The sequence below is a fragment of the Nerophis lumbriciformis genome, linkage group LG01 (assembly GCF_033978685.3).
Source record: "Nerophis lumbriciformis linkage group LG01, RoL_Nlum_v2.1, whole genome shotgun sequence".
NCBI classification, from domain to species: Eukaryota; Metazoa; Chordata; class Actinopteri; order Syngnathiformes; family Syngnathidae; genus Nerophis; species Nerophis lumbriciformis.
In genome coordinates, this window is record NC_084548.2 from 33,840,016 (window position 1) to 33,866,318 (window position 26,303).

At 41.4% G+C, this 26,303-nt stretch overlaps 2 protein-coding genes across 3 annotated transcripts in view; both read left to right on the plus strand.

Annotated features, from left to right (window-relative positions):
• Positions 1 to 3,315: 3,315 nt before the first annotated feature.
• tktb (transketolase b) lies at positions 3,316 to 18,577 on the plus strand. 2 transcript variants are annotated; one of them, XM_061980040.1, is made up of 14 exons: positions 3,316 to 3,555; positions 9,024 to 9,141; positions 9,235 to 9,348; positions 9,427 to 9,524; positions 10,253 to 10,444; positions 10,623 to 10,750; positions 10,876 to 11,072; positions 11,205 to 11,369; positions 11,611 to 11,767; positions 11,845 to 11,975; positions 13,942 to 14,025; positions 17,652 to 17,748; positions 17,870 to 17,989; positions 18,068 to 18,577. In XM_061980040.1, the coding sequence occupies exons 1-14, from the start codon at positions 3,449 to 3,451 to the stop codon at positions 18,238 to 18,240; spliced, it is 1,881 nt and encodes a 626-aa protein (XP_061836024.1). In that variant the 5' UTR covers positions 3,316 to 3,448; the 3' UTR covers positions 18,241 to 18,577. The 2 variants fall into 2 exon arrangements, with proteins under 2 accessions (XP_061836024.1, XP_061836016.1); XM_061980032.1 differs by having other exon boundaries at positions 9,235 to 9,524.
• Positions 18,578 to 21,583: 3,006 nt separating this feature from the next.
• The window catches only part of LOC133612181 (extracellular matrix protein 2), a 41,377-nt gene continuing 36,657 nt past the window's right edge, over positions 21,584 to 26,303 (plus strand). Inside the window, exons 1-4 of the mRNA XM_061969351.1 lie at positions 21,584 to 21,728; positions 24,200 to 24,339; positions 24,574 to 24,792; positions 24,843 to 25,068. Of these exons, the coding sequence (XP_061825335.1) occupies positions 21,584 to 21,728; positions 24,200 to 24,339; positions 24,574 to 24,792; positions 24,843 to 25,068 (730 nt within the window). The remainder of the gene's footprint in view (positions 21,729 to 24,199; positions 24,340 to 24,573; positions 24,793 to 24,842; positions 25,069 to 26,303) is intronic.

Consider the following 26,303-nt stretch of genomic DNA (forward strand, 5'->3'; position numbering starts at 1 on the left):
GAAGCACTGCCGTTTAAATGAAGGTTTGTTTTTTGTATGTTAAAAGGTCAAGAACAGTGCAAACAATGATGTGTACAAATAGTTCCCCATGTTGCAACGGCATTTGCCCTTTCTTCCTCTCAAAAGAACCTGTGTGGGTGCAATGTTGCAAAATTACCGTACCCACAACCAAAGCTGCACCTATTTCTTTCAAGACAGTGTAGTAAGATGAGAAGTGGATTTTCACGTTTTAGCAACGGCTCGATGCCGACGTGTGGAAAATGAAATTGCATCTCTCGTAGTTTCACTGGTGTGATTGATCTGGGTCAATGTATGGCGAAACAAAGTCCATCCAAAGTCACTGTCCCTTTAAATCTGCAGCTGAATGGCAGCCAGCAGGGAAGTGTTTGCAAAATGTGCCTTCTCATCATTACACAGGGAACTATTTGTGTAGAGCAGCTCCTATCTTCCATTGTACTCCTTTGTATTTACAGTATGACACATACTGTAGGGGGGTATCCTTGTATGGAGGATTCAAGATTCAAGATTCAAGATTGTTTATTGTCATATGCACAGTTAAACAGACCGTTTGCCGTACAATGAAAATCTTACTTCGCTAGTCCACCGTTCAACAAGTCACACGGTACTTAGCTAAAAATAAAAAATAAAAATAAAAATGTATATACAAGGCACAGTAAGTAACATAACATTATTGCACATTCTGATTGACAGTCAACAGTATAAATATGGAGGTGACATTGGGTCACAGCAGCAGTTAAGGTGTCTTTAGTGATCAAAGGTGAAAAGTGTCTACAGTGATGGTTCACAGTTCGGGGGTGGTCATGGTAGCTGTCTTTTGTTCAAAAAGATACAAGTAAAACGGGGGGGGGGATAACATTCACAAGTTAGCATTCACAAGCCTGATGGCCTGTGGGTAGAAACTGTTTGTCAGTCTCGTAGTCCTGGATTTCAGGCTCCTGTATCATCTGCCTGATGGTAGGAGGCTGAAGAGACTGTGCTGGGGGTGTGTACTGTCCTTTATGATGTTGTGTGCTCTCCTGGTGGCCCTGGTAGAGTACATGTTCTGTAGTGAGGGGAAGGCTGCAACTGAGCAGTTTTAATCACTCGCTGGAGTGTCTTCCTGTCCTTAGCAGTGCAGTTTCCATACCAGACCGTGATCGAGCTGGTAAGGGCACTCTCAACCGTACTTCTATAGAAGTTGCTGAGAATTTTGGGTGGCATGCCAAATTTTCTCAGCCTTCTTAGGAAGTACAGTCGCTGCTGGGCTTTCTTTATTGTTTGTTGGGTGTTGTGATTCCAGGTGAGGTCCTCGCTGATGTGGGTCCCAAGGAATTTAAAGGTTTTCACCCTGTACAGAGGTGTGTACTGTGCACTCCTTCTCCGTGGGTCAATAATCATCTCCTTGGTCTTGTCTGTGTTCAAGGAGAGATTATTATCCTGACACCAGGCCACCAGTTCCGCTACCTCCCTTCTGTACGCTGCCTCAGCTCCCCCGGTGATCAGTCCAAAGACCGTAGTATCATCTGCAAACTTGATGATACTGGTGTTGTTCTGGGAGGCCACACAGTCGTGTGTGAAGAGGGTGTACAATAGGGGGCTCAGCACGCAGCCTTGGGGGGTCCCTATGCTTAGAACCTTTGTGCTTGATGTCTGGTTGCCGATTCTGACTGACTGGGGCCGGTTTGTGAGAAAGTTCAGGACCAAGTCACAGAGAGCCGATGCCTGTGCGTGACTTTGTTTGGGAGACTGGTGCACAGACAGTCACCACACGATCCTTGGCAAATCCGGGTCAGGGTCCAGTGGCATGGAGTCCAAGACGACTGGAGACCATTTTCTGCTGCAGCCTTCATCCGCCATCCCAGCCGTTGTGACGCTCCATAGGGTTAGTAATCATCCTCCGCTTGTTCCACCGTTGAGGACTTGGGTTGTTATTTCCCCATAACTGGGCCCACATGGATGTGGGGGTGCCTTCTTCCGCCATCGCAGCCGTTGTGGTAGTTCTTACATCCACCGTCTTCCGCCTGCTCCGTCATTGAGGTCTTCACCTTATCCCTGGCTAGGAGGCAGTCATGTACTAGGCCATTGCCAAGGGCCACCTGGGGTAACAGTAGTAAAGGGGTTAACCTCCTAGTGCCCCAAGACCCCATAGAGGAGCCTCCACTGCCGGATGCACGTTAATGTCATGCCCAGGACAATAACCCCTGTACCACCGTGCAGCAGATCCCAAATACACAAAAATATGTACCAATAGGTCCACTTTAAAATGCACAAAAAAAAACATCCATCCATCCATTTCCTACTGCTTGTCCCTCGCGGGGGTGCTGGAGCCTATCCCAACTGTACACCCTGGACAAGTCACTATCTCATCGCAGGGTCAACACAGATACACATTCACATTTAGCATATGCAAAAGGAGTGTAAAATATGTTTTGGACAAAATGCCATAACAAATGAAAATGCCACATTTGAAAGATTTGAATTTATAACCTATGGGCAAATAAAGATGTAAACAGATTAACATACATCATGTCAGTAATGCGGACGCTGTATCGATCCGTTGTGGTGAAGAAGGAGCTGAGCCGGAAGGCAAAGCTCTCAATTTACCGGTCGATCTATGTTCCCATCCTCACCTATGGTCATGAGCGTTGGGTTATGACCGAAAGGACAAGATCACAGGTACAAGTGGCCGAAATGAGTTTCCTCCGCCGGGTGATGGGGCTCTCCCTTAGAGATAGGGCAAGAGGCTCTGCCATCCGGTGGGAGCTCAAAGTAAAGCCGCTGCTCCTCCACATCGAGAGGAGCCAGATGAGGTGGTTCGGGCATCTGGTCAGGGTGCCACCCGAACGCCTCCCTAGGGAGGTGTTTAGGGCACGTCCGACCGGTTAGACCCAGGACACGTTGGGAAGACAATGTCTCCCGGCTGTTCTGGGAACGCCTCGGCATCCCCTGGGAAGAGCTGGACGAAGTGGCTGGGGAGAGGGAAATCTGGGCTTCCCTGCTTAGGCTGCTGCCCCCGCGACCCAACCTCGGATAAGCGGAAAATGATGGATGGATGGATGGATGTCTGTTTAATATTCTTCTTCTCATCATCAGTAGCGAAGGTGACAGATGAAGTATTCAGTTAGCATTAGATACATTAGATACCGTTTTTTTGATAATGGAAAAATTGGTGGCATTTTGGAATCGCCCAAAGACAAAAAAAAAAAGGCAACATGTGATTTTCGGAAGTGACTTCCGCTGTATGACGCAGTCTTCCTCCAATGAGAGTGCGGGGTGGGCGTGGCTTAAGGGCCATTATATACTCCTCCCCCCTTCACCTCCTCCTCCTCTTGGCTCGGGCGGCAGTGTGACTCAGCACCGAACAACAACCGGGAAGTAACGCAGATAAATAAAGGACCCAGCGACATATCTAGGCGACGCTCGCTCAGTAGCAACCCCGCGGTGAACCATGGCTAGCTACCACAAACCCGACGAGAAGACCCTGCAGGGGCTGAAGGATATCGCCAACAAGCTGAGAATTCACTCGATCAATGCAACATGCGCCTCCAAATCTGGGTAAAGTTCGAAACTGTGCTTGCATAATTGTCGTGAAACGTCACTCCGCAGTAAGATATGTAACACGTAGTAGTTAAATATGTAACATGTAGCAGTAAGATATGTAACATGTAGCAGTTAAATATGTACATGTAGCAGTAAGATATGTAACATGTAGCAGTAAGATATGTAACATGTAGCAGTTAGATATGTAACATGTAGCAGTTAGATATGTAACATGTAGCAGTTAGATATGTAACATGTAGCAGTTAGATATGTACATGTAGCAGTTAAATATGTACATGTAGCAGTTAAATATGTACATGTAGCAGTAAGATATGTAACATGTAGCAGTAAGATATGTAGCAGTTAAATATGTAACATGTAGCGGGCTCATGTTGTCACGCGTTACCGGCAGGCCTTGTAGCACGTGCTACAGTCCCTAAATAAATGTACACCGTGACCACCTGCTGTGATTATCTACTAATCCCAGCGACTCGAGTTCTAGGTTAGTTCAGCGGGAATATACGTTGGATGTATGAAAAAGTGGCGACTCTGCGTGTATAATCTTGACAATAGTTCACTGAGCGGGAATTCTAAGGAATCTCATTGACGTCAAGTTGTTGGCTAACATGCACCACGTGATACCATGAATTGATTAACGTGGACCCCGATTTAAACAAGTTGAAAAACGTATTCCGGTGTTAGAATTTAGTGGCCAACTGTACGGAATATGTACTGTGCTGTGCAATCTACTAATAAAAGTTTCAATCTATCAATGCATCATGTGGTCTGCAGACTCACTGGCTGAAAGGGGCTGCATGCAACTTAGAATAGAATACAATGGACTTTATTGTCATTATGTTTGCATATAATGAGATTAAGGACTCTAACTTAAGGTGTGGTTGTGGGAACAAATATGGGATACAAATAAATTACACAAGTACTACAGATACAACTAAGAAATAGACTACTATCCAATAAAAATAATAAGCAATCCTGTACAATATACAGTACAATTTACAGAACAAGAGTACCGGAGTGATAACAATCAGTGTCGGATGTATTGCACTGTAAGGGTAATATTGCACAGTAGGGTATTAGGGTAGGATATTGTATTGGGGTGAATTATTTATTATAAGTTAGAGTTGCTCAAAGTCAAACGTTTTAGAGCCAAAGATATAACAAGTACATCACCGGCTATTTTGTTACCATTAGTGGTTTAACAGAACATATGTACTCTTTAAAAGTGTCTTATTTGTAACAATAACTAATAAAGTGATGTGCTGTCAAAGGAGTCAAGTGAGGCAGTGCCTCACCTTGCCACCTGGAAGGGGGGTAAAAAGGCTTCAAAAACAAAGTAATAAAATAAGTTTTAATATTTGTCTTTTGGTCACACTTTGTGTGATTTTGGTGTGGTTCCTGTTTCTTATGATACTTTTCATGGTCAAAATCGCTGATGAAAATATCGTGGCAGGCGAGAAGTGAGGCGGACACAGGTGGTGCCTCCAGCTACACGGTGTATTGTGCGTGTGAGGGGGCGTGTGCTTGTTTCCACAGGGAAGAGACAGGCCATAAGGCAGCAAGTACCTCTGTCTCAAGGTAGGGGGCGATATATTGTCATCTTGCAGTACTCTTGACTCGCCACACTGGGATAAGTGGGGGCGCTCACAGCAGGCATGTCTCTCCAGCCAGCTTTAAAAAAAAAAAAAACTTTTTCAAAAACTTTATAGCACTCATGGTGTTTTTATTAGAGTAAGCCAGTAGCTGAGATAGGCTCCAGCGCCCCCCTCGACCCTGAAGGGAATAAGCGGTAGGAAATGGATGGATGGATGAAGCCTGCGTTTGTGGGTGTTTTTATGTCAGATGCAAAAATAGTGTTTTATTGCTTGGAATTAAATGTAATTAAATGAATGTCTGCCAATATGGAGGATTATATACTGTATCCAAGATTAAATACTTCTCTAAACTGGACTTTAAGACAAAATGAATGTGATTATACAAAGTATGTTTCCATGGATAGCTATTGCTGCTTCGGATACAAATACAGAAAGGTAAGATGCACTCACAATACTTGATTTATTTTGTTAAAAGCAAATGGGACCAAAAAGTATTTAACAATTTCATCAAATACTTTTTGGACCAATTTATCATATTATCATATCATTATGATAACATTTTTATGAAAACAAATTACTTCCTTCTATTTCCTGTTATTCTATGGTGTAACCTAAATCAACAATGATTAGAGCTACACATGTGAATTTAAGTAAAAAATAAAAATAAACTCAAAGTATCGATGCCTCACCTGGTGTATAGTTCACCGCACGTCACTGAACTAATTACATTGTGGTGCTGATGAGCAATTGTCAAAGAAGCAGTCTTTTTGATTAGCGAATCTAAACTAAAAACTAAAGCAGCGACCACATTCACTGAGGAATGCTGGACACAAGGAACTGGGGGGTATTGTTGAAGTCGCCTCCCCAAATACGGATACAATATTGAACACAAGTAGCTCAGGCCACATGTATATTCGTGAAGCGCGTGCACACACACAAGCAGTCAAAGACAAGCAACGAACAATTTTCAGTCATACTGTTGTAAGAATGCTATAACATGCGTTCAATGAGAGCTAACATTGGTAGCTAAACTTGGTTAAATCCCTATTGGCTGAATGCACACATGCTTGTGTTATGTAAGTACAGTTAGGTCATTCAGGGCTAAAAGCCTGAAGAGGGCAGAATAAAATGCTTGCAACACATTGGAAAGTTAATACTCTTTAGGCACAAAGGTTGCAAACGTTGAAAGCTTCAACTGAATGCTATATGCAGCGCAAATGTTTTTATTTTTTAGTACAAATGTACTTTCGTCAACATTAAATAGGGATGCAACACATTTCATATCAGTTATTTTAAACCAAAATGACTGGTTAGCATTATTGTGGCATTGTTGGATGTGCTCAAAAATAGTTTTTGTGTATTTAATGATAAAAGCAACAAGTGTTGCACGTCCGTTTTTATGTTACATCACGTGGGTTCACTTCCTGTTCACCTCTTGTCTGGTATTCCTCGGGGTATAGATTGATCACTCTGTTCGAAGAGAGCACAGCCTGTAGGTTCAATGTGCACAAGTGAATTACTTTCGTTGCTCGTACAGCAATGTGTTTATACAAGTTTAGATTGGGGCATGTAGTTTCTTAGTGGAGAAAGACAGTATTTTTCTTTTATTCATGTTAGCATTTTAATTAGCCAGCCAACTTGTTTCTCAGCTGACACTTGCCCACTCGGCCAATTTCTCTCCCTGAAAGAGCGCCGCTGTCCTCATAATATTTGCACTTTGCACATTTTGTAGACCGCTGCACGCAAATATATCTTGGCTGTATTAAAGTACAGTACAGGCCAAAGGTTTGGACACACCTCATTTCAATGCGTTTTCTTTTTTTTCATGACTATTTACTGGAGAAGTTCCTTCAGCCATTTTACACTGTCACCATAAAACTTTTACAGATACTGTATAGTAATACTGAAATGCAAAAGGTGTTTGTTCTTAGCACACGGACCGCGTTGGCTGCAGCGCACAGAAACTTGCGGTTTCCTTTATTGGAGGAGAGAATAAAAAAACCTCAGCCTCTTGCGGTTGTAGTAATTAAAACCTCAATGTCAATTAATTGTGCAACCCTACTTTGAGGCATTACACTTGGGAGGCCCAAAACACGACTCAACATTGGCTACTCTCGCAAAACGCAACGCAATGCAACACAAGACTTTTTTTTTTTTGACATTTCACTTTGCACCAATCTAAAGAAGAAATACACTGTTCAACGTTTTATTTTTAAATAGATTGTCCACTGGAGTCTGTATCAAGAATGCAATGATAATACTACTGGTAGTAAATTGCAGATTAGTTTGTTTTGCTGAAACATTGTTCAAATTATTTCACTCAATTGTACAAGTGTAGCTAATACTAGTAGTTGTGCCATTGCTGCATCTTGATTCTGGTATTTCTAGATGTGCTGCTTCCTCTTCCTTCAAGAAAATGTCACTTAAACAGGTTTTGTAGGCAGTACAGTATTTCCTGGTCGTCAAACAATGGCTAATGACTGTTTTAGGGCCTTATGATTTCCACGGTTACGTAATCACGGAAGATATCACGGAATAGGCCAATCAAAATGGAATTTAGTAATAAACGCAAAATGTCACGGAAATTGAGAAAGTAATGTTTGTCTAGGGGACATGTGCACTTCCTTGAAAGCATATACATTAAAAGCACTTATTAGTATGTTATTACATACATTATGCTTTGACTTAAAATACTTGGCTAAATTGTCTAATAATAAATGGTCTATATTTATATAGCGCTTTACTCTACCTGGAATGATACCCAAAGCACTTTACATTAAACGCCACATTTGCCCATTCACACACACAGATGATTTATAATGATGTATCAATAAGTATGATTTTTGCACTAAAATACCAGACTTTTTATGTTGGTAAAAGTGTAAATAAAAATACTAGTGTATATAAAAATTACAAAACTGATTTCAAAGGGCCCTACTCAATATACTTTTTTGTTTACTGTATTTAAAGACTCTAAAAAGCTTTTGACTGGTGGCAAGTTTAGCTGGAAGCTACAACTGAATTCGATAAAAGGATTACTAAAACAAACTGGCAATTTTAGCTGGAAGTTACAACTGAATTTGATAAAAGGATTACTAAAACTATTTTATACAGGATTGTTTAACGTAGCTCATACTTGCATTTTCCTCATTATTTCTCTTAACCCTAGCAGAGAGAGTATAATACACAGTTACATGTTAAAACTGACAGTAATTAAATAAACTATACAGAAGGCTTTTCATTGACATGTTTTTTTTGCTTTTGACCTTTAACATTTTTGTTTTTGAGTTGAATTTCCCTTATTTCCCAGCAGGTTATCGATCAGAAAATGGACAGTGGGTAAACCGAATTCTGTTTTTGTGAGGAGAGTAACCATGTTTAAGACAACTTGGCATGTTGCAAGAATGGTTGAAATAATGCTGTTTGAAATTTAACCAACAGAGGGAAGCTGAAATGCTGTTGCGTACAGAGGGATTTCTAAATGATTACAATAATCTGACCACCATTTCAGCAACTAACCGTTTCACAAGTTTGTTGGCAAGCATGTGTTCTCTTTTGCGATACTGACATTTTAAAACCATTAGAATTTTATTCAACAATCTAGTAACATGAATAATGAATGCTGCATTAAAATATCAAAGGCTGTTCTCAAATATCAAATTATGTTCTCAATGTTTTCATCCATATATTTTTCTGTGTATTTTACTGTAACTAAAACTTTTTTTTTTTTTTAAAGTAACTTATAAAAGTGTTTCAGTGATTTGTTCCTCTTCAAAAAGCATCCCTTAGCGACACATGCATGTTTTGAGTGTGACATAAAAGCCTTACCTTATGTATGCAATACAATGTATTGTCTATCTTTCTTCCCAGCCACCCTACATCATGTTGCAGTGCGGCTGAGCTCATGTCTGTCCTCTTCTTCCACACTATGCGCTATAAAGCTGACGACCCTCGCAACCAGTGCAATGACCGCTTTGTGCTGTCAAAGGTTTAGATACGTTTATTTTTATCTCAAAAGATAACACTTTGTCAATATACTGCATTAGAACCGCTGTAAGAACCTCTGCTTTCTTCTTTCAAGGGTCATGCTGCACCAATCCTGTATGCTGCCTGGGCAGAAGCTGGGTTTGTGAAAGAGTCAGATCTGCTTAACCTGCGCAAGATTGACTGCGACTTGGAAGGACACCCCACTCCAGTAAGACCAGAGCCCCAAGCTTTATTTGCTCTACATCTTTTAATGTTAGCCCTGACTTTTATTCTTTGTATCCACCAGAAACTGGCGTTTGTTGATGTGGCAACAGGATCTCTTGGTCAGGGTCTGAGTGTTGCCTGTGGCATGGCCTACACCGGCAAGTACTTTGACAAATCCAGGTGAATTAAATCAATATTTAGCCATACATTCTGAAATAAATAAATCTAGGATTACAGTGCAGCTGTTTTATATAAAGATATATCAGTCGTTCATGTTGTTGGCCAACTAATGTACTATAAGCAATGCAAGTTTTACTGTTTCTTTGTTAATGAGCTGCTTTATTTTGAACTTTTGCTTAATGTGGTCATTAGATCAGCCTGTGATAGCACGAACTTAAATTGCTCTTTTTCATCTGCCTTATTGTGCACTTTAACCACAATGGTTACTTTATTACTGGTCTGTCTTAAGCTAAGGTCATCAAGTAACACATTTTTGCTACATTTGGGACTTTTTGTTTGATGTCTGATTTTGGTGTTACCTAATTCTTATGTAGATTTGTTTAATGGACTTTTTGTTGTACATACTATCAATCTGCGGGGGATTACAGGTGGAAAGTAGCCTATGGCTACAATATAGCATATTTACTTTTCAATGTGCATTGTCCAATGTAATAATGAAATTTAAATTGTTCACGTCTTTTGTAGACTGCAATAAAATAATAGAACAATGCTAAAAGTAACCAATTTTATCGCTTGATTTGAAAAAATATGCTATTGGTCAATCAGAATTTGATGGTGCATTTTATAGGTAGTTGCTTCTGCAGGTTGTGATCTCTCTTATCTTGCATTAACATTTATAAACGTAGATTTAAGAAGACAATGAGATTTCTTTGTCATGTTCATTTCAGTTACCGCGTATACTGTATGATGGGAGATGGAGAGTGTTCCGAAGGCTCTGTGTGGGAAGCCATGGCGTTTGCTTCCCACTATAAGCTGGATAACCTGGTGGCAATCATGGATGTCAATCGGCTTGGTCAGAGTGAGCCAGCGCCCATCCAGCATGACATGGACACTTATCGCAAGCGCTGTGAAGCCTTTGGGTTAGTTACAACCTATGACAATTCAGATTCAGATAGGGTTAGACCTTTTTAAATTCCCCTTGTGCACATTGTTTTACCACATTGTTGCAAATTTTAAGTAATGTATCACTTAAGATGTATTTTATTTAATATTTGTTGTGAAGGTTTAAATACTATTTAACTCTCTTTATTTGATTAGATGGAATACACATGTTGTGGATGGGCATGATGTGGAGGAGCTGTGCAAAGCATTCTGGCATGCTCAGCAGGTTAAGGGAAAGCCCACTTGCATAGTTGCCAAAACATTCAAGGGCAAAGGTCTCCCAGGTAGTCTAGCTTTTCATGTCTAAAATTCCAATAACTTTTTAAAATGTATTATTACTGTTAATTATGTTAGTACTATACTATTTATTTATATTAAAGTCACAAGACTATTTATCACTTTGCCCCAGGTATTGAGGATTTTGAGAACTGGCATGGAAAGACCATTCCGAAAGACAAGGTAGATGGACTCTTGAATGGCCTTCGGGAGAAAATCCAAGTCCCAAACAAGACTTTGTGTCCTGAGCTGCCTAATGATGACACAGCACCTGCTGACCTAAGCCCAATCTCCCTGCCCTCCCCTCCAGCATACAAAAAGGGTGAAAAGGTACATTTTCCAGTGATTTTTGTATGTTTTGTTGAATTACATGTTGTGATAAAGGCAACCAGCTTTGAGCAGTGTTTAAGCCTAATGGTCCCAGCCATTTTGGCTAACCTGTTTGTTTCATATCATTTTCAGATGGCAACAAGGCGAGCTTACGGTGTGGCGCTGGCAAAGCTGGGCCAAGCAAGCCAGAGAGTGGTCGCCCTTGACGGGGACACCAAAAACTCCACATTCTCTGAGACCTTCAAAAAAGCTTTCCCCAAGCGCTACATTGAATGCTTTATTGCTGAACAGAACTTGGTACACGACATTTAATTATTTTGTGGAATAGCTCGTGTTCTATGTTTCGCTGATGAAAAATAGGGAAACAATTGGTAGTATTTGTATGGTCAATGGTCAGTTAAAAAGATGGATAAACCTTGTTCATCAAACATAATTGTATCCAAATTAGTCTAATCTGTTGATATTCATTCAATATCCAGATAATTCCATCCCTTTTTGTGATCATTCATTGAAAAAAAAATCTTTCTTTCTGCTACAGGTGGGTGTGGCTATTGGGTGTGCCACCCGTGACCGAAATGTGGCATTTGTCAGTACTTTTGCTGCCTTTATGTCCAGAGCCTATGACCAGATCCGAATGGGAGCCATTTCTCAGTCAAATGTCAACTTGGTAGGGTCACACTGTGGAGTCTCTATCGGTAAGGGTTTTGACTCAGCACCTCTTCTTTATGACTACCTGGATTGAGCACAGGATGATGGATTATTTCCTTTCTAGGTGAGGATGGACCTTCCCAGATGGCGCTAGAGGATTTGGCCATGTTCCGTGCCATCCCCACTTGTACCGTGTTTTACCCCAGTGATGCAGTGGCCACAGAGAGAGCGGTCGAGTTTGCAGCAAATACAAAGGTTGTTGTCTATGGATGTTCTCATTGATGAAGATCATTGTAATCCCAGGGCATTCAATCGATAAACTGGACTGTTTGGATGAGAGGCGAAATATCTTCTAAGATAAACCAAGTAGGCTTCATCAGTTCATGCTCTTAGACTTGGATTGGTCAGATCTCGTTTAGCGGCTGGTGCCAAACTCCAAATATTTACTCTCTAATACCAGGAGGGTGTGCCTGGGCAAAGATGGTTTCATCCTATCGTAGTGAGAATAACTTAATGCAAACAAGCTCTCCTACTGTCGTTGAAGTGGAATTTCCTCTAGTTGGCATTGAGGTATTGTGTGGCAGAACGACTGATGTGGAGCGACCACTAACCGCCCAAAATAGTCGAAATCACACACGTTGGCATACCATTTAGTTGTAAACAAATGGCACAAAGAAGCATCTGTGACCAGAATGTTTCTAACTCGGGTTATTTTTTGGAGGCTAAATTGCAGGTTCTTTTAGGAGCGGGGGAGATAGGTGGTGTCGCAGACCACCACTTCCGTTCGGGCATGGTTTGTCAACCTTGATGGATATTTTGTGGGTGTGGGGTTTCCGGTCTTTAGGATGCATTATTCTGTCTCAGGGTGTCGTGGGGTTTGAGTGTACTGGGATGTTGTGTTTAAAAAATATTCTGAGTTTCTCACATAGACCTGATACGGATATGGAATGACAATATTTTTGCGTCTGTCACCCTTTTCCTCCTCCAACCAATCTGTTCTTGTTTCTTCTGGAATTGGATTCACGTTTCAGAAACGACCAACTGGTGTAACCACAGGGTTTGAGGTCTTCCCTTAAATGCTTTTGCTCTTTCTCTTTGGCCTGTGGGCTAGTAGGAACATCATCATCTCTGTGTTGTAGGGTTTTAATAACGCCCAGTTTGTGAACCATTGGGTGGTGTGAGTCAAAATGTAGGTATTGATCAGTATGTGTGGGTTTTCAGTAAACTGACACGAAGGTGTTCTCTCTAATGTGGATGTCACAATCCAGAAAAAGGCAACCCATGTCATCCACATATCTGTACCAATTACTTGTTGCTGTTCCCTTAAGAGCTCAGAGCTCTCTTGTCCGTGTCCTCCATGTAAAGGTATGCCACTATTTGGGATACAGGTGATCCCATTACACAACCGTGTTTTTGTAAGTAAATTGTTTCTATGAATTGAAAGTATGTAGTATTAAGGAAAAGTTCCAGCAAAAGGCAAATTTGTTCTGGGTTTAGTGTGGATCTATCCTGTAAAGTGTAACCACAGTTGCCTCACCGTTTCTACTGCCTCCTGGGTTGGAATACAGGTGAACAGGGAGATGATGTCTAATGAAACTATAGTTTCATTGTTATCCAGTTTTAGTTTTCTGATTTTTGCTACAAAGTCAATGGAGTTTTGGACATGTGTTGTTTTGCCAACCATAGGTGCTTAGATGCTGACCACATACTTGGCAATATTGTATGTCAGAGTTAATGCTGCTGCCAATGGGTCTGAGAGGAGCCCCATCCTTATGTATTTTTGGAAGGCCATGTATACTATTATAATCCGTAATACAATGCCTGGTTGATGGCATCTGACTTTTGTAGAGTTTGTAAGTACTAACTGATTTTCCTTTTGTACCCACTTGTTTGGTCCCTTTTGAGTAATTTATACATGTTAGAATATTTGAGAAGTGTAAGCATCGCAACAGTTGTTTTTCTCACTCCGATAGGGCGAAACCACCCTTGCACACCCTCCTGGCATTGGAGTATAAATATTTGGGGTTTTGGCACCAGCCGCTAGACTAGCTATGACTGGTCTAAGACTAGATCTGACCAAACAGTCTATGAGCATGAACTGATGAAGCCTACTTGGAAGAGAGGAGAAATGTCTTCTAAGACGAACCAAACATTCCAGTTGCGATGGTGGTTGTTCTTTCCAGGCAATGGTAGATCATTCTTTTGTGATTCTTTTCCTCAGGGTATCTGCTTCATTCGAACCAGCAGACCAGACACTGCAGTCATCTACTCGCCGGAAGAAAAGTTTGAAATTGGTGTTGCCAAGGTAATTAATTCACTTATCCTTGCTGTCCAATGACAACAGTGGCACTACTCCCACAAAGTTATGGATATTTAGCATTTAGGAGAAATTTCATGAACTGAATATCCACTACAACCTTTTACAGGTGAACCTAAATTTGACATCTGAACTTTGAATGCACATGTTAAATTGTTTTGTCTTTTTTGATCAACTAACAAGGCGTTAAACGACACAATTTCTAATGGTGCTTGTGTGTGAGATCCATGAATTGACCACATTTTCTTGCTTCAATTACCGGTAGTATTTTGATGGCTTTCTTCATCATGCTGTTCACATTTTTACATGAGACCAACACGCCTAACATTTGATCAACAGTACATCACCATTATAAGGCTTCAAAGATGTCAGAGGGAAGTAGCCACTAACCTTAGAGTATGTGTTCTCTGCCGTTTGCTACAGAGAGACTGCATAAATGCCTTTCTGTGCGAACAAAGTCAATTGTTGTGAATGACTTTCATTAGGCTCCTAATTGGAGAACGCCAAGCTACAAAAAGCACACACATTGTAGAGTTGTACATGTACATTCAGAGGTTTAGAGGTCAAATTTAAGTTATGTAAAGGATACAGTTCATTTTAGGTTAATTCAGAAATTTCATTCAGAAGTGTTATTTATAAAAAAATAACACATTTTGGAGCATTTTTTCACAAATGTATTGTTTTAAAATAGGTTTGTCACGACACCGTTTTCATGGGTCATCAATGGATTTTGCAAAAATTAAGGCCTTAAATGGCATTAAAAAGCATTAAGTTTGATGTCCAGAGGCATTAAAAATGTAATGCCATTGTAAGCCTAATTAAAAGATAGATAAAAATAAACTTGTTAACTTTGTCAGCATCGATAAACTGCAATGTCTGTTTTTTTTTTCTTTGTCTCTGGCTTTCAAAATGGATACTCTCTGTGTATTGCTCAACACCTGAACACATTTATTTGATGGTAGGATAAAATAAACCGTTAAGACTCTTGGTAGTCATCCACAATCTTTGTTTCGGCACAAGCAGGCGGGACCGCTAACTTACACAAAATACTGTACATGGGCTCGCTAGTCACAACTCGCCAGTGAGAAGCACCAAGTAACAAAAAGTTAGGAGGAAAAATATGACTATAAAACCAAATGTCTGTGTGTGTGTGATTATTTTATCTTCAAATTGAATGAGCAACATAGTCCATCAACAAGGACAAAATAGCGAGGTATGGCATTGGCAACAAATAAAACCAAACCACCTGACCTAGTTTTTGGGGAGAATAAAATTATCTAGAAAGAGGTTCCGCAGCCTCCGAAGCAGAACCTCCAAGTTCTGTAACAGCTTCTTCCCTCAGGCCGTAAGGCTCTTGAACGCATCATAATAATATTATCCCCTCAACTCCCCCCAAAATGGATTAACTCGCTGGAATAAAAAAGACAATATAACATACATCCATAAATGTGAACGCATGTGAAAAAGTGCAATATATTTATCTGTACAGTAATCTATTTATTTATATATGCACCTTATTTTTTATCCTGCACTACCATGAGCTTATGTAACAAAATGTTGTTCTTATTTGTACTGTAAAGTTCAAATTTGAATGACAATAAAAAGGAAGTCTAAGTCTAAAATTACAATTAAGATGTGCAATTTTTGCCAGCAGAGATTGAGTCCATTTTAGTTTAGTTGTCTATGGTTATTAAATTATTGACCTTACAATTACTATGGAAAAAAACATGCGTTTGAAAGGGTTACTTGCATTATTATATAGTATTACATTAGTGCTTACTTTAGCAACAGTTATTGTACACTTAATTATTCAACATTATCATTATCAAATGCTTACAATTATGCTTATACAGACAATTGAATGTTTGACTATATAGAACAATCTGCAGTAGGACATGGGCATTAAATTAAAACTGATAGCTGTAGAAAGCCTGCACTGATATATTTGATAGCTTTTGCGTCCACCTTTTTTTTTTTTTTTTTTTTTTTTTTTTTTTTTAAATGTTAATTTTCAAGTGGTCATACACATTACTGAACTTCTAACAATGTGTTGTAATGGGAAAACTTGTTTCCCCAAAGCTCACCATACCAAAGCAATGCATTTACAATTAAATTATTGTAACTGTTTATAGTCAAACTGACCTGCCTACACTAGAGATGCGCGGATAGGCAATTATTTCATCCGCAACCGCATCAGAAAGTCGTCAACCATCCGCAATCCACCCGATCTAACATTTGATCAGAACCGCATCCGCCCGCACCCGCCCGTTGTTATATATCTAATATAGACGATGCAAGGCATTAGTGAGGTTATAAAGCTTTTGCCTGTTAAAGAAAAGAGACTGATCCAATGCAGCATTCGCGTGCCACGCTGTCACGACCCAGACGCACACCAGTGCGCAATCATATGGGAGCCGCGCTGAGCGCACCTCCAAGCGCGTCTCGCTGCCGGCGACGGCCGGGTATATGGGCCCGACGTTCCAGCGCCATCCATTTTCAGGGCTAGTTTATTCGGCAGGTGGGTTGTTACACACTCCTTAGCGGGTTCCAACTTCCATGGCCACCGTCCTAGCTGCGGTCTATATCAACCAGGGTGAGCCCCACCCCTTTCGTGAGCGCACTGCGCACGGAGTGACCCCTGTTACGCGCCCCCGGCAACAGGGGTGGCGGGCAGGTAAGCTGCGCGGGCGGAGCGCGCGGAGTGACCCCTGTTACGAGCCCCCGGCCACGGGGGTGGCGGGCAGGTAAGCTGCTTACCTGCTGCGCGTGACGCCGGCCGCGGCGAAGGCGGACGAGGCGGGGTGTCGGTGCGGTGGGCGCGGTGGTGACCCTGGACGTGCGTCGGGCCCTTCTCGCGGATCGCCTCAGCTACGGCTCCCGGTGGGGCCCTCTCGGGGGAAGGGGCCTCAGTCCCGGACCCCGGCGAGGCGTCGGGGGCCTTCTCCGCTCCGTAAAAGTGTCCATCTCTTTTTTTTTTTTTCTTCTGTTGTGGCATATGCTGCAGGTGCCTGCTCGTTTTTCGTATGTGGGTAACAACATTTAACTATGTATATATATTTCCGAATTGGTTTAACTGCCACCCGCCTGAATCTATTTAAAATCTAATTTTTTTAAATTTCAATCGCCCGACCCGCTGATAAAATCTAATTTTTTAAAATTTCTTCCGCCCGATTCGCGGATAATCCGCGGACTCCGCGGTTGTGCCCGCAAACCGCGCATCTCTAGCCTACACCAATCAGATGCACTTCATTGAACATATTTATTTACTTTGGTCAATTATCTACCTAAAAATTGCCATTTTATATTCAAAGCTTGTTGCTGTTTCTCCTTAGTGCATTGTCATGGCTCATCTCCAATACAATGTGAATGGAGGACATTGATCTTAGGCTGAAAATGTATTTGAAGCATCATTTGGCAGCTAAACCATTCTAAAACATGTTTGGCCAAAAACATTTAACATGACATGCATGAAAATGATCTAATCATGTTGGTCATAATCATTATGAGTGAATTTGTAAAGTTGTCATTGGACAGTAACGATAAAAAGTTGGTCTATGCAGATCAAATATGTGTACTTGGAGTGATGTTTAATAAGGATTAAACATGTCCACCAGGTCGTCCGCCAATCTGACAGTGATGTTGTGACAGTGATTGGAGCTGGTGTTACACTGCATGAGGCTCTTTCTGCTGCAGACATGCTGGCAAGTGAAGGTAAATCCATACTGCCCTCTTGTGTACAACACAGATTCCTGCATGTAAAAAGTCTGGATGGGGACATCGCAACTTTTTTTTTACAGTGGCTTGGATCATTTCAATTGTATCTTTTGTTTAGGGAAAAATATAAGAGTCATTGACCCGTTCACCATCAAGCCTCTTGATGCTGCCACCATTTTGGCGAGTGCTCGAGCCACGGGAGGACAAATCATCACAGTAGAGGACCACTACAAGGAGGGTAGGTTATGTTCTGCACTGCAAATGTTCCTTGTCTAAAAGAGTGCTGTGAGTTTGATGGGCTCTGTCCTTTGCTTAGGTGGTCTTGGCGAAGCAGTGTTGTCTGCTGTAGGCAGCGAGCCAGGTATTGTCGTGACTCGCCTGGCAGTCACAAGCGTCCCTCGGAGTGGGAAACCACAGGAACTTTTGGACCTCTTTGGCATCAGTGCTAAGCAAATAGCCAAAACTGTGCGTCAAACATTTGCCAACTAAGGATAATACGTAAATGTTTTCATTAATGTTCTCCTTTCTATCCAACTTGCCTGACAGTGTGCTAACTCCTAGTGTCAGTTTAAGACTAGATTTAATTATGTGCTGTCATATTCATTTGCTGATGGAAAATGCAGTAAGATGACACTTCATACTTCATTCTACTCATTCCATAAAATGCTATTGTTGCATTCCATCTTTCACGCTTTTATTTGACTGACAAATCCTTCCTGAAGTACCGGTAGTCATGGCGTTTTGAAGAGAATTGACTTTTTGAACATAGAAAACCAGTGTTGTTCAGTTCGATGCTGATGTGCTGAATTAAACAAAATTAATCCAATTTTCTATTCATTTTTGCTCCAAGTGTTTTGATAGTTGGTAGAACAGCAACAGTGGACCATTTGAATCAGTTGTAAATAGTCTCACTGTGTAGTGGACAACCAAGATCAATATCCGATGCAGATTTTACAACGTACCATAATTTAGATCACATTTTTGAAGGAAATGTTCCCAAATTGAATGTTATTAGATGGCAATCTAACCGTTCATTATCTAGTAATCTAGATGGTTAACGCTACTGAGTCCATGTTTAACTCCACTGATTGTTAAAAACATTTATAACCTAGAATACATGGCGAAGGTTTGGTCATTGTACTAGTAATCAATGTCAGCAGAAAATAGCTCAATGTGGGTGCATTTTGATGAAACTTTCAGGAAATGGGGATAAGGCACAAGTTATTAGATTTTGAAGTTTATCTGGATCATTTCTATTGTTCCCTTTTAGTTTAAGTTGAAAGACTCAACTTCTCAGTGTGAACATACTAGTGTCCCACCCCCACCCACAGAGACAAAGGAGTAGATGACTGACAAGTGGATTCACTCCGTTTATTTAATTTCGCTTGAGAACAAATGCTCATGAGTGCTGACATCTAAGCAAAGAGGGAGCCTGTTTGGAAGCGAAAGGTAAACAAAACAAACATGCCAATTTAATTTATCCTTTGATTCACTTGGGCTTTGTTTGCAACATAACTCAAAAGGTTCTGAGGGAATTTTGATTCAACTTTCAAGAGATGTCAGAAATGGGATAAGGAGCAATATTTTGCATTTGATCTGGATCATCGTCTGTGTTGGGGTTTCAGATTTTTTTTAAACACAACGATTGGGAGATAGAGCCTGGCGGAGAACTAACTAGAGTGCTTCTCTAGTTAAATGATGTCATTTGACTGTGTTAAAGTGCCCCCTCCTTATTGCAAATATTAAGATAATGTTGCCATTCGTTTGTGCAGCAAAATTGTAGTTTGTGCCGTTGTGTTTTTTAAGCTATTCTTAAAAATAACCAAAAAAACTAGTGATGTCATCTAGCCCCAGACCATGTCCAAATCTCTCCGACTTGTCCCAAATGTTTTATGCTACAAAGTTTTTTTTGTATAACTATCAAGTTTTTGTTGAAAGTTTTATTCATAATGAGGGACCACAAAATTATCCTGAATGTTTGAGATGCAAAATTGTTTTGTTTTTATGTTGACATTTTATAGTTTTTAACGTGTTATTCACAATCAGCCCCCCATCTTTGTCAGAATCTCCTCAAACTCCCTTTCAGAACTTTCCTCCAGAAGGTCTTATCTTTGTCTATGAGATGTCAGAAGAAAATAAAATTTAGCTGTTTGGTCACAATACCTAGCAATATGTTTGGTGGAGAAAAGGTGAGGCCTTTAATCCCAGGAACACCATTCATACTATCAAGCATGGTGGTGGTAGTATTATGCTCTGGGCCTGTTTTGCTGCCAATGGAACTGGTGCTTTACAAAGAGTAAATGGGACAATGAAAAAGGAGGATTACCTCCAAATTCTTCAGGACAACCTAAAATCATCAGCCCGGAGGTTGGGTCTTGGGTGCAGTTGGGTGTTCCAACAGGACAATGACCCCAAACAAATGTCAAAAGTGGTAAAGGAATGGCTAAATCAGGCTAGAATTAAGGTTTTAGAATGACCTTCCCAAAGTCCTGACTTAAACATGTGGGCAATGCTGAAGAAACAAGTCCATGTCAGAAAACCAACACATTTAGCTGAACTGCACCAATTTTGTCAAGAGGAGTGGTCAAAAATTCAACCAGAAACTTGCCAGAAGCTTGTGGATGGCTACCAAAAGCGCCTTATTGCAGTGAAACTTGCCAAATATTAACATTGCTGTATGTATACTTTTGACACAGCAGATTTGGTCACATTTTCAGTAGACTCATAATAAATTCATAAAATTACCAAACTTTCTATCACAAAAAAATAAGAGTTGTAGAAATTATTGGAAACTCAAGACAACCATGACATTGTTATTTACAAGTGTATGTAAACTTTTCACCACAACTGTATATGTATGTATGTGTATATATATATATATATACACATATACTATTTTATTCTTAAACCATTTACAGGAACTACAGTCTATTGAATATTTACACAGAATTGTCTTTACTTCCCAACTATTGCAGTAACAATTCGACACTTCATTCACAATGTTTCAGTGTTTGGTGACAAGTTGTACTGCGCCATTTGTCGACTGTCTGGAACAACCCAACTCCCGCACACGACCCAGGGTCAATGCACATTTCCAGACAAACGTACAGAAGACTGGCACCGTGCAGCCACCTTTTGACGGATTTTTGGGGAGTGAGAAGGGTTTCTGGACCAACACAGTGCGAATGTGGGCAAGTATCAACCCACAGTGAAAACATCCCCCAGTGGGCGACACCTGCTTTAAGTGCGGGGGTGACGCAGGACTGTGTAAAAGTGCACACAGGGAACATATGTACTGAACATAAAGATGGGCTCATTGATCATTTCCGCATAGTCGTGTTTGTTTTCATACATAGATGCTAGTGGAGCCTCGTCAAACAAGCTTGACTCTGACCTGAACTTGAAAAAAAGGGCACCTCTTCTGGGAAAAGACCGAACACAACTTGCATGCCAACATTCTGTCAAAAAGATGGTCCAACTGTAAAAGCAAATCTTGTAATGGAGGAATAATTCCAAATATACAATTCCCATTTGTCTGTCTGCCTATACGAGTGTTTGGCAGACAGTTATGAAAGAGACTGGAGACAAGGAGGAGCAGGGTGTGTCAGTGTCATGCATGATGGAACCAGGGCCTCTATTAATAATGTGAGACTTTTTTTTTTTCCCCCACCTCCAACATACTCCTTCCCATCTTGCACATGCAGCAGCCACAGAGTTGGGAAGGCTGCTGCAGGCTGACCTGTTGCAGAGACTCCTCATCCCTTCACCTTGGTCACGTTGTGTTTTCATCACCCTGCAACCCAAACAAGTGGAATAGAGAGAAGTTGCAGCAATGCCGAGGTCGTCGTGGTTAGTGCTCATGTGGCTTTTATCTGACATAAATGCTGGGTCACTCGCGTTAGAAGAAGCATCAACTAGCCATCACTTTGGAGTGGATTCCAGGAAAATGCCAAGTGTTTCCCAATCTTCATCAACAGGTAAGCTCTGCTTATTTTATACAACAGACCTGGGCAAATTAGCGGCCCGTTAAGCTTTTCAATCTGGCCCGCCGGACATTCCCAAATATTTTTTTTAGATTTTTAAGATGGAAACTGTAGCTGCCATTATGATGTGCAGTGATGTTTTCAAATTACCGTAAGTCTTGAACTATACAAAGTATTTCAATGGTTGGAATCTGCCCTTTTGCATGATATACTAGTTGCTATGGTAATCTACGTCACAGCAGCTCAGACGAGGTACCAAGCAGTGTGGGTGGGGAGCGTTTCCACGGAGTGTTTCCAGAGCGGCCAGCCTGAAATGCGGGTGTCAGGGACCGACACGGAAGGAGATTTTTTACAACAAAGTTCTAAAGTTTAGTGATGTATCAGATTGTAGGTGTTTTTTTTTTTTTACCCTTCGCGTTCATATTTCGCTGTTTGTTGCATTTTTGTTGCGTTTTGCTTGATTGTAAAATATGTCGCCCGAGAGGGGGTGTGACGTTCATAGGTTGTCAATATTCAACGTTTTATCGGTCATAGTTAATATTGTAAATCCCACATTCTTTATTTTCATGAACATTCCGGGTGTCTCATTCAGTAAAAACATTTAAAATTCCATTCCATTTTTTAGGGCAGTCTGTCATAACGTTTTTAGCATTCATCCATCCAAGGTCGGGTCGTGGGGGCAGCAGCTTAACCCTTGTGTGGTGTTCGGGTCTGTGGGACCCGTTTTAATTTTTTATTAAAAGAAAAATGATACAATTAAATAGGCAGCATGGTGGAAGAGTGGTTAGTGCGTCTGCCTCACAATACAAAGGTGCTGATTAGCCTGGGGTTCAATCCCAGGCTCGGGATCTTTCTGTGTGGAGTTTGTATGTTCTCCCCGTGACTGTGTGGGTTCCCTCCGAGTACTCCGGCTTCCTTCCACCTCCAAAAACATGCACCTGGGGATAGGTTCATTGGCAACACTAAATTGGCCCTAGTGTGTGAATGTGAGTGTGAATGTTGTCTGTCTATCTGTGTTGGCCCTGCGATGAGGTGGCGACTTGTCCAGGGTGTACCCCGCCTTCCGCCCGATTGTAGCTGATATTTGCTCCAGCACCCCCCGCGACCCCGAAGGGAATAAGCGGTAGAAAATGGATGGATGGATATTTAGGACCACACACCATACACTCCCCCTACACATTTCTATTACATATAAGATGTCCGGGTCCACTGGACCCGGGGCTAATAGAAGTGTGGAAATTGATGTTCTGTTTACCACACACACACACACACACACACACACACACACAGCAGGCCTAGACAGGAGGAGGACAGAGTGTAGGTACAATGAACATCAGAGGGTCAAATGTGCGAGAAAATGAGAGCAGTCAGTGTTGACAAACAATGTTGCAACCTTGTGTGGGAACCGCAGGTGCAGAAACACAAAAGAAGAATCCCTGTGGGATGCAGAAACTGGCAGAGAAATTTTCCGTGCAACGTTCATATTGTTGTTACTCAGCCAGCGTTTGTGGGTCTGATGGACCCATTGCCTTTTGTGGCTTTTAATGCCTCACAATCAAACACTTTTATGTTAAAATACTGAACAGATGTTTATTGGGATAAGGTAAACATCTGTTCAGTATTTTAACATAAAAGTGTTTGATTGTGAGTAACAACAATATGAATATTACACAAGGGCTAATCAGAGAAGCCCAGACTTTCCTCTCCCCAGCCACTTCATCCAGCTCCTTCCGGGGGATCCCGAAGCGTTCCCAGTCCAGCCGGGAGACATAGTCCTGGGTCTTCCTTGTGGCCTCCTGCCGGTTGGACGTGCCCGAAACACCTCCCTAGGGAGGCGTTCGGGTGGCATCCTGACCAGATGCCCGAACCACCTCATCTGGCTCCCCTCGATGTGGAGGAGCAGCGGCTTTACTTTGAGCTCCCCCCGAATGACAAAGCTTCTCATCCTATCTCTAAGGGAGAGCCCCACCACCTAGGAAACTCATGTCGGCCGCTTGTACCCGTGATCTTGTCCTTTCGGTCATAACCCACAGCTCATGACCATCGATCCATCACAACGGATCGATACAGCGTCCGCATTACTGAAGACGCCGCACCGATCCGCCTGTCGATCTCACGATCCACTCTTCCCTCACTCGTGAACAAGACTCCGAGGTACTTCAACTCCTCCACAAGGGGCAAGATCTCCTCCCCAACTTGGAGATGGCACTCCACCCTTTCCCGGGCGAGAACCATGGACCCGGACTTGGAGGTGCTGACTCAGCATTCAATCAGACATTAATGTGAGGTTTTGTATTAGTGTTCCTAAAAATCAGATATACCGGCCCCCAGACACATTTTTTTTCTTAAAATTTGGCCCCCCGAGTCAAAATAATTGCCCAGGCCTGGTATAGAGTAGTGCATGATATTATACGATGTAATCATTTATGGTCTTTTTTTTTTTAATTTTTCTTTTTTTTATAAAGGTGTGGATGATATTGTACAAATGCAATCAGAAGAGCAGCTGCCGGACCTCGGAAAGCTGACAGCAGATAGAGAAAAAAGAGGAGCCTCATGGTGGAAGAGGAAGCATGCAGCCACAGTGGACTCTTTTGCATATAGAATAGTAAGATACTCACTCGACCCTCTGTGCAAAATGTCGCAACATGCATAATAACATAAAAATGCTCATTTATTCAGTCAGATATTTATTTAACAATGCAGTTGCATTTGTGAGCATTTCATTTTTGTTTATTATTGTTGGTGTCGTTTAAAGCGGTATTAAACTGGGCAATATCTTTCCATAAGATATTTATGATGATAATAATGATTATTTTTATTTTTTTGTTCCCCATCACAGGCAGGTATAGGGCGACCCCTGGCGGGCTGGAGGATGAACAGCCAAGCTGAGGATGCGAGCAGCGCTTTAATGGTCGTGTTGAAGGAACTTCATTCTGAGAAGAGGAAGCTGAGGAGTCAAGGGGAAGCCCAGAAGAAAGAGGAGGAAGATGACGACGATGATGATGATGATGATGATGACGACGATGACGATGATGATGAGGAGGAAGAAGATGAGGAGGTTTAAACTTCTTACTGAGTGCAGCTGAGTTTGATGTTTATTGATGAAAGTTGCTGAATGAAATGTTTTTGTGTCAGGAGGAAGAGGAAGAGGAGGAGGAAGGAGCAGAGGAAGAGGAAGAGGAACCCACTGAAGCTCCCAGCAACCAAACAGAAACAAGCGTCAGTCCCCTGGCTCTGTGTCAGACTGACAGCAATGAAATAAGCTGCAGGGATGTCGGCATGACTCACCTGCCAATCATCCACGACCTGGAGGCCACTAAGCTGGACATAGCAGGTGTGTAGGCACTACTTTAAAATCCTTTTAGATCATCCAGTTAATATCATGTACATTGTACAGTTCTGCTTGTTTCAGTAGCATTTGGGCCAATGATTACATTGTGATATCCTAACAGTGGTTCGATTTTATCACCAAGTACCACCTCAGAAAACACTCGGCTCTCCAAGTACCACCGTAATGACCAACATTAAAATACAGTAGCGTAGTAGGCCTAAGTATTCATTAAAAACAAGTCTCTGAGGTTTTATTTAACAAGTATATTTCATATTTTGTAACTTTACACACAGTTTGAACAGTAACACTGTGTTTGAATACAGAAAAATGAAATACTGTACTTTAATCAAGTATTTTTTTTTTTTTGGCGTACAACTAGATGCAGCCCGCGTACCACTAGTGGTACATGTACTCCAGTTTGAGAATATCTGTCCAAACATATCTCATTTAAGTTAAATTTAGTCTTTATTTGAAGGGACAATGCACAGAGGCATCAAGCTCAAAGACAGATATGTTCTGCACCAGACTATAGCTGAATAGCTCATTTCCATCTGCAGTCCCTGGTTACCTAAATTAAAGAGATACAAAAACATTTGGAGACACATGCTTTAAGACAAGTCTATGACTCATCAAAATGAAAAGTCATGGCTTGTTTCTGGCAAACTCATTGATTATTTACTCATGGCAAAGTTAATTTCACAGCACTAGAGATGTCCGATAATGGCTTTTTTGCTGATATCCGATATTCCGATATTGTCCAACTCTTAATTACCGATTCCGATATCAACCGATACCGATATATACAGTCGTGGAATTAACACATTATTATGCCTAATTTTGTTGTGATGCCCCGCTGGATGCATTAAACAATGTAACTTTACCATTAATTGATTAACGTGGACCCCGACTTAAACAAGAGATGGGCGGGGTTGGTGAGAGGTGTATATTGTAGCGTTCCGGAAGAGTTAGTGTTGCAAGGGGTTCTGGGTATTTGTTCTGTTGTGTTTATGTTGTGTTACGGTGCGGCTGTTCTCCCGAAATGTGTTTGTCATTCTTGTTTGGTGTGGGTTCACAGTGTGGCGCATATTTGTAACAGTGTTAAAGTTGTTTATACGGCCACCCTCAGTGTGACCTGTATGGCTGTTGATCAAGTATGCATTACATTCACTTATGTGTGTGTAAAAGCCGCATATATTATGTGACTGGGCCAGCACGCTGTTTGTATGAAGGAAAAGCGG

Coding starts and splice junctions, on each gene's coding strand:
- tktb (XM_061980032.1), top strand. CDS start 3,449: ATGGCTAGCTACCACAAACCCGACGAGAAGACCCTGCAGGGGCTGAAG. Junction 11,768..11,844: donor ACACTGTGGAGTCTCTATCG/GTAAGGGTTTTG, acceptor TTTCCTTTCTAG/GTGAGGATGGACCTTCCCAG. Junction 17,990..18,067: donor AGAGGACCACTACAAGGAGG/GTAGGTTATGTT, acceptor TCCTTTGCTTAG/GTGGTCTTGGCGAAGCAGTG.